The 8,359-nt window shown below is 48.5% G+C and overlaps 1 protein-coding gene across 1 annotated transcript; it reads right to left on the reverse strand.

The window, feature by feature from the left end:
- Positions 1-3,185: 3,185 nt before the first annotated feature.
- On the reverse strand, positions 3,186-4,444 carry LOC108287430 (protein ARMCX6-like). Its single transcript, XM_017505839.2, has one exon. It carries the CDS (start codon positions 4,442-4,444, stop codon positions 3,788-3,790), a length of 657 nt encoding a protein of 218 aa, XP_017361328.1. The 3' UTR covers positions 3,186-3,787.
- Positions 4,445-8,359: the final 3,915 nt, after the last annotated feature.

The following is an 8,359-nucleotide window of genomic DNA, read 5'->3' on the forward strand; positions in this document are numbered from 1 at the left end:
TCTTGCACATATATGCTAATTTGGGAGAGGACAGAGAACAGTGCCCAGTTTGCCATGGTGCAAAGGTCAGCAGCATGAGAGTTTCTAAGTTTCCTGTGGGCCAGAATATGTCCTGAGAACATACCTGGAGCAGAGGCCAGCTCACAAGCACCAACACAGCCCTCCCCACCAACAAACACACACACACACACACACACACACACACACACACACACACCATCTACCATTGGCCACCTAGTGAGCCGAGGGAGAGGCTCCAAGTCAGTTAGAGATTCCTGAGGGAAAGGGATGTGTCTCTCACCTTGCACAAAAGTAGATTCCAGGCACATCCATGAGACAAATCTCTGAACAGAAAGGTGTGAAAGAATGACAAAACTGCCAAGGAGACTGTGTTCATGGGAAAGTGGGAAAGGCTGTCCTAAGCCTCACACGAAAACAAGAGGCAGTAAGGAAAAACGGACCCACTTCTGGGATGGAAAGGAGGCCATAAGCAGAGAGAGGAGGGAAGTGGCAGCAGTGAGAAGACACATCTGGCATCTGTAACAGGCGGGGCAAAGGCCGGCCCTCTGCAGCACTCTGCTGGCCTCTGGTGCGGTGCCCATCTGCATCATAGAACAGCCAGTGTCCCTCAGAAGAGAGGCAAGAGCAGCCCCTTGCCACAGCTGCTTAACTCTTAGCCGAGCTGCGCATCGTCAGACGGACAGATTGGGCGAGGGCTGTTCGGGTCCAGGGTGGCACTTAAAAGTAAGGGGATTGGGGTGGACACTGCTTTGAGAGTGACACATGGCGCCCCGGTGAGGATGCAGTGTCTGAGACTGGACATGCCTGCCGGGAAGCTGGATGTCTGCAACCTTGTGTGCACTCACCTGGAGCAGGGGTGGGGTGGGGGTGGCAAACCATAAAATCCCTAGGAGAGGCAGCAGGCTGGGGAGGGTACCTGAAGTTGGTCTGGAAGTCAGTCAGTGCCTACAGGCACCAAATGGAAACGGGCTCATGAGATAGCTGAGAAGCAAAGCCCAGGGCCCTTTCTGGAAGTGGAAGATAGCCTGTGGCGGCAGTTCCAGACTGACACAAGAGAAGGGCTGAGGCTGGGGCAGCACCATCAAGGCAGGGCACTCCCCACAGAAGGTGGCAAGCTCAGCCTTGCTGACCTTTCTCAATGTTTGCCCCGGGGAAGCCCAGAAAGACTGTCTTTGGGTTGCAGCAGGCAGGTATGTATTGTGATTGACGGCTCAGGGCTGTATTTATGTTTGCGTTACATATGGAATGGGGGCACCGGTGCTCTTGCCAGTGCTGAGACGGAAGGACAAGGGGAGGTGTTTTTGCCATGCATGCCTGGGAGGCAGGCATGCTCCTGACAGTCAAGGGATGAGGGGCAGGACAGAAGGGCTGTGTGTGAGCGCTTTCGAGAGGGCAGTGCCAGAAAATGGACGGCAGGGTTTTGCCTTGGGCCAAGACCATGCCGTGGAGACACTTGGATGCTGCTGGACTTTCCTGTGACAGAGCTTGCTCAGGGGATGAGCAGAAAGCCTCTGGGGTGCTCCCTGAGTTAGGACTCAGCTGTGGCCTCACTGTGTCAAGTGCCTCAGAGATGGAGCACAACTGCAAAAAAAAAAAAAAAGGTGGATGAGGAGCTGTTTGCAGGGAAATCCCCTTTGAAATCAGATTCCCCAGCCAAACTGTGATTGGCTTGGGAGAAAGGGTGGTCCTTCTGACTGACAGCTCTTAGGAACCAAGACAGGGCTCCCAGAGCCAGCCAGCCAAGGAAGCCCCAGCAGTGGGGGAGGGGGGTGGGTGTCACAGCAACTGCAAGTCACTTGTTGGCCATCCCAGGCACCAGGGCCTGGGAAGAGGCCTGGTCCCCATTCCAGGTGGGAGGATTTCCCAGAGTTGGTTGGGGGACCTATCAGGCACTCAGGCCCTCTGACCGGCATGGACTGCCGGGCAGATGGTACAAGCAGGAAAGTTGTAACCCACCTGGAAACCAAGCTGCAGGGGGAGGGGAGAATAATACAAGAAAAGAAAGCTTTGTTCTGTGTGAAAGAGAACAAGCAGAACACCCAGCACATAGAGATCGCCGCTGCCCAGGGCACAGTGACCCACAGGAGCAGCCCTGGGAGACTGAGAGGACACGGGGCGCAGCAGCAGCCCTGCCCAAGGGAAGCAGATGTGCTTAATGGATTCGTCATGAATTGGGGGAAGGGGACCACCTCTTGACACACACACACATCACAAAAGTGCAGGGAACCTGGCTTTGCTGATTCAGGGGCTAAACCTGCTGGGTGGGATCTGGTCATGTTGAAAGTGGGGGCGGGGCAGAACGAGCTGCCCTGACCCATGGAGTGCTTCTGCGCCCAGGGGCTCATCCTTTCCTGGCAAGGTGCCGGGACTTCAGATGGAGGGTGTGCAGGTGTCTACGGATGGATGGAGTGGCCATGGCCATGCCAAGTACCCTCAGCATCTGCCCTCTCACCCCCGCGGGGAGTTGATGGAGGGCTCCTCTGTCCCCTTCCTGGGTCCTGCCAAAGGTAGTGGGGATACGGCAGAAAGGAGCTTCCTCCAAAGGGAGCAGCGGCCAATCGTCTCACTCTGCCAGGAAGTAACGCTGGGGATCCCAAGGAAGAGAGAAGTACGGCTGGAAGCAGGTTTCCCCGTGGCTTCGCAGGAGGCGTAGAACTACACGGGGTAGGTGCTGGGCAAGCCGCAGCGTTCATCGCGATCATTGCGCAATAAACGCGACCCGCTGTCTGGGAGAGCGTCCATACCCACCCCACCCCGGTCCCCACCCCGACGTCGGGATGCGCAGACAAAGGAAAAGGCCAGGGCCTCTGATCTTTCTTTCCAGGCCAGCAGTCAAGGAAAACACATTAAGAAGGGATTTCTCTGTGCCGGGCACGGTGCTACCTGCTCCAAGGGTGTCCTCTCTTTCAGTCCTCTCAACAATCCACCTTAATTCCACCAACTTCCCCCATCGTGCCCCTCACCTCCCCCCACCTCCGCCCCCAGCCTCTTCTTGAAATTTGTTCTGAGCGCTGCGTGCAGCCCTCTCTATCCCTGCCTCCTGTGAGCACTGAGAAGCCTGCATTTGCCAGGGAGCAGACATCCCAGTCAGCTGGCGTTTACCCGTGCCTTTTTTGTCCTTCTCTCCGTGCAGACTGTAAACTCAAGGACAAGGACCATGGCTCTTTTCTGCCAATCAAAGCACACAACTTTATTGATGATACACACAGATGCCGGCTTGGGTGGAAGAGGTTAAGTCAGTACAATAGACAGAAGAGCAGTACACTTTTTTGATGATTAGGTTCACCAACCATCAGGCGCGTGTAGAAGAAAGGGTAAACGAAAAATAATTCAACCTAAGCTGCAACAAATGCATTTTCAGCTCAAGCTGCGATACGCGTCTGGTCTCTGCAAAGCGGTCCCGCTTGGGCAGGGAGACCACCACAGGCAACAATAGCACTCGTGATGCTGTAATTTGATGTTCTTTGTCCACAGCAGGCAGCCGAAGTGATCCCCTCACCTCGTGAAGGAGGCTGCCAGGGAGGAATTTACAATGCCAACATTGCCTGCAGCCTGCACAACCAAGAAGTTACTCAAAGCTCGGTGGGAGCCCCTGCCTGGCCAATAAGAGCGTGGTCCTGGATTGAGCGCTGGAACTTTCACCCAATGAGGCGGTGATTGGCTAAGGCTGGATCTTCAGTGACACCCTCTGCAGATTCTTTGACATCTATCTGCAAACCAAGCGCGTTTTGAGTGGAATCGGTCCCAGTGTGTTCGAGAGGGCCCTTTATGGGGCAGGGGTTTCCAGGAGAATCTCTCTGTTTCCATTTCTGATAAAGAGGGACATGAATGAGAAGAGCATCTGGGCACCGACTAACTCCCCCGCCAAGACTGGCTTTTCAGACAAACCCGTCAGCGGTTTCAAAACCTGAACCTTAGCACATCCACTTTCCTCTGATATCAAAGGAAACTTCAAGTCTGAAACGGACTTGGCAAGCATGTTATTAATAACTGTCATGCTTATTAACAAATTTAATCCGGCCTGCTGCAGAAATGAGTTGCAGCAACGTGACACAGCCTCCCGACACACTCCATTGATGTACATCTTAATCTGGCCCTGACTTTCAATACTCGCATTTAAGTTATCTGGGGCACACAAAGCCTCTCTAGCTGCCGGGTCTGGAGTGGGGATCGTGTGTCTGAGCATTGAGAGGCTGGCCAAATGGCTGTTGATATTCTGGCTAAATGGAAATGCCTCTTCTTTGGTCTCGGCAAACAACAGTTTTCCCTGAATGAAAAGACACTTGGAGAGGTCAAGAACACAACTGCCATTTTTACAGTTTTGAGCATACCCAGAAAATTTTTTATTTTCATTGGGAAATAGGTGATTCATTTTTATTTGGATGATTTGCTTTTGGGGAGGCTGTGAGTCCTTACTGTCCATGATTATTGGCAGGCTAATCCTTAGGGCTTGGCTTATCCTCAACTCTTGACTGCAGATCAGGGCTCTTACCAGTTTTCTCCTCTGTCTGCAACTCCCCCACTCTTTTTGCTTTTCTTACTTTGTTGAACCTTCTTCTGATAAGTAGATGAACACTGTGTCAACTTCTAGGCCAGACTTACATATCTGCTCTCACTAATTTGAGTATATCTCACATTTATTGCAAGTCATAGGTGGGCATCACTCTTAAAAAGATGATCTAGTTGTGGCATTCTAGGAAGGAGATTGTTAGACATTCTTTGCCTGGTCACAATCAATCTAATTGCCATCAAACATGGACCTAGCAGCAATGCAAACACATAGAGCTTTTAGATGAGTCTCCCCAAAGAGATATGTCAACGCACAGGATACAAGGGTATCCGTATCTCTTTTTCCATATTTATAGTCTTAATTTTATTTTTTTGTTTTTAATAATATATTTTTTATTGCATTTTAGGTTTATAGTCTTAATTTTCAAATGTTTCCCCTCTGGCATTTTACCTCCCTCAAGCTCATTTCCACTGTTTTCCCAGAAGTGCAGCATTTATCTTTTTCCAGCACCAAAATAAGAGGAGAAAACTGGTAAGAGCCCATGCTGTGAGAAGCAGAAGCTGAATTATTTCTGGACTCTGTAGTCTGCCTTTGACACCTTGGTCCCACTTTTTGTCTCCAGCATATCACACTGTGTGAAGCAATTTCTTTCCTCCCTTACTTATCTTATTGTCCACAGGTACCCAGAGAAAAGAGAATAGAGATTGGTAAAGGCACTGACTTGTAAGTTTCAGGTACATCCACTCCAGAGTGAGGAATATAACTTTCCAAAGTCCCCCATTTAGGTCTCAAGCACAGCCATCTTCCCCAACCTGGCCTCCTGCTACTTTATCCCTGCCCCTTCTCCCATGAATTCGCACTTTTCTGCTCTACCTCACCTCACTCCCCTTTTTGCTCTATAGATTTTGGCATTGCTTTCCCAGAGCCATAAAGGATTAGGATTAACAGTTTTCTGAAAACAGGACAGGAGTAGAAGGGCAAGTTCCAGTTTAGCACTTGTGTGTACCACCCCCTTGTGACTGGTTCTGGCTCCACAGTTCCTTGAAGGAATACACTGTTGCTTCAGTCTCTACCAAGTAACCTGTCTTCTTCCTTTTTCTTGGGTTGCACTGCCCCCTACAGACAAACAAACTAATATCTATCGGCAGAGTTGGTGAACACAGGGCTGGGTGATAGACCATAGTTGCTACTTTTTACTGATTCTGGACTCTGTCTCTCAAACATCTCTCACCTCTCACTCTCAGCTCCCCAACACCAACTTCCTCCCTGAACGTGTGCACCATTTAGAGAACTAAAATAAGCTGGTGGGTGAGGTGAGAGTGTAGGGAAAGATGACTCTGTCCCAATCCTGACCCTAAGACTTCCCAGGCAATCATTCTCACACCAACCTGCACACAACCAGAGCAGTTTCTTCTTTCTTCACTTGTCTGCAAACATGTCTCTCTCAGGTCAACAGGAGGGAACTGATGGCTGGATCAAAAAGAGTTGACTTTCCCACAGATCTTGGTCACCTGAGATATACATCACTAATGAGCCATGGTTGCCACCAGTAGTGATGCAAGAGTGTGCCTTCCTCTCTCTCTTCCCCCCAGCACACCAGACCTGTCACTCATTTTTTTTCTTCGCCAATCCTAGAATCCAAAAGAAAATGCATTACCATTTTATTATATTTTTTTTCTCTGATTTCCAGAGACAAAACTTATTCTGATCCTTTCTTATCTTCTTCTGGAGCAACTGTCTCTTTGTATTTATACTTCTTTATCTTCATCCTAGAATGCCAGGCAACACTCCTTCTCTTTACTTTCCCCTCCCCTCAGCAACTAATATCCATCATCTTGCTTAGACCCATGAAAAAGCAGATTTCATGAAACAAGGCATGGAGAGGTAAATATTTTAATTATATTTTTCTTGGCTCTGCTCATTTTTCTTGGAAATAATGACTTTTTAAAAAGGTTTTTTTTTTATCACTTTGCATGTATAAGGAGTTTTCTGGAGTGATACTTGCTAGAATGACACCACTGGCTATTTCTGAGAATAGGATTTAAGGCAATACACATTCTAGCTGCAGTGTCAAGTATTAAGGTCAGTGAGACATGGAAATGAACAGAGCTGTCTCTTGAACAAGACCATCTGGTTTTCCCAACAGGCATCCATAAGATAGCATTTGCCTTGCTGAGTTCACTATCCTCCAGGCTCTAACCCCTAATTTTTTTTCAGAGTAAAAGTATGCACAATTTATGACATTACATCCAAGAGATGCATTGCATGCATATGTTAACCAAATGACATGTATAAAAATGTTTATAACTGCACTATTCATAATAGTCCCAAGCTGGAAACAATCTAAATATCCACCATCATTAGAATGGATACATAAAATATAGTACATACATAAATGTCAATGAATAATCTACATGAAATAGTATGGATTATTCTCACAGACAATGTTAGCAAAAAAATAGACATAAAATAATATATACTACATTATTCTATTTACATAGTTTTTTTTAAATGCAAAACTATCTATATTGTTAGAATTCAGAATAGTGGTTACCCTTGGGATGCATTAGTGACTAGATGGGGGCTTGGAGGGAGATTCCAGTGTGTGGTTAATGTTTATTTCTTGCTCACTTTGTGAAAATGTATTGAGCTCATTACTTGTGCACTTTTCTGTATATGCAGTATACTTCAACAAAAGTTTACTAAAAGATCTCAATAGTGAGTTAGAAAAATGAGAGGTAAAGTGGCCAAGATGGCCGATTAGAAACAGCTAGGGTGGATGGCTCTCATGGAGAGAAACAGAAGGGGTGAGTAAATAAAGCACATTTAACTGAAACATCCAGGTACTTGCATTGGAACTAGTCAAGGAAACAACTTGACCCACGAAGAACAAAGAAAAGTAAAACAAGATGATGGCCCACCTGGGAGGGACAAGTAGCCAAGAGAAGCTCCCCCTCCTAGGGAAGCAGTGAGTGAATGTACAATGCCTCTAACACTTACCTTTGCCACCCTTGGGTCAGAAGAGTCCCTCAGGAACCCACTCCACCAAGGCCTTCAATCTGACATACAGAGCTGTGTAGAGCCTTGGCAGAGCAGCCACTCAGGCATATGTGGAGACCAGGGAGCTTTAAATACACTGGCTCTGGGCTTCCCAACAAAAGTAACTGCAACTCCAACAGAGTAGGAGGTTAGACTTCCTACCACCCCTAGGAAAGAAGCTGAATCCAGGGGGCTGAGCAGAGATGGTCTGCAGGCCCCATGTCAATGGCATTTCACAGTATAAAACCCACTGGCTTGGAATTTCAGCCAGCCATCAGTAGCAGTGTGGCACCTACCTGGGATGGAGCACCCAAGAGGAGAAGCGGGCCTCCATCTTTGCCGTTTGGGTGACATAGCCATTCCAGCCTGCAGGCTTTGGAGAGTCCAAACTGACCAGGGGCCAAAGGGATCCCCCAGCACAGCACAGCTGCTCTACCAAAACATGGCCAGATTGCTTATTTTAGTGGGTCTGCAACCCGTTCCTCCTCACTTGGGGAGATCTCCCAAATGGGGCCTTAACAACCCCTGCTGGTGTCCTCTGGCCAACAGAGATTTGAAAAACCCCAGGACAAAACTCCCAAAGGGAGGAGTGGGCCACCACTTTTGTTGTTGGACATCTTAGCAGTTCTAGCCTTCAAGCTTTGATGTGTCTGAAGCTACCAGGGGCAGAAATGGTACCCCAGCACAGCACAACAGCCCCACGAAAATGTGCTCACACTGCTTTCTTAAGTGAGTCCCCAAACTTGTTCCTTATCACCAGGTAGAGCTACCCAACCAGGGTCTTCGGCT

The sequence above is a fragment of the Cebus imitator genome, unplaced genomic scaffold, assembly GCF_001604975.1.
Source record: "Cebus imitator isolate Cc_AM_T3 unplaced genomic scaffold, Cebus_imitator-1.0 Scaffold343, whole genome shotgun sequence".
Taxonomy (NCBI): Eukaryota; Metazoa; Chordata; class Mammalia; order Primates; family Cebidae; genus Cebus; species Cebus imitator.

Coding starts and splice junctions, on each gene's coding strand:
- LOC108287430 (XM_017505839.2), bottom strand. CDS start 4,444: ATGGACAGTAAGGACTCACAGCCTCCCCAAAAGCAAATCATCCAAATA.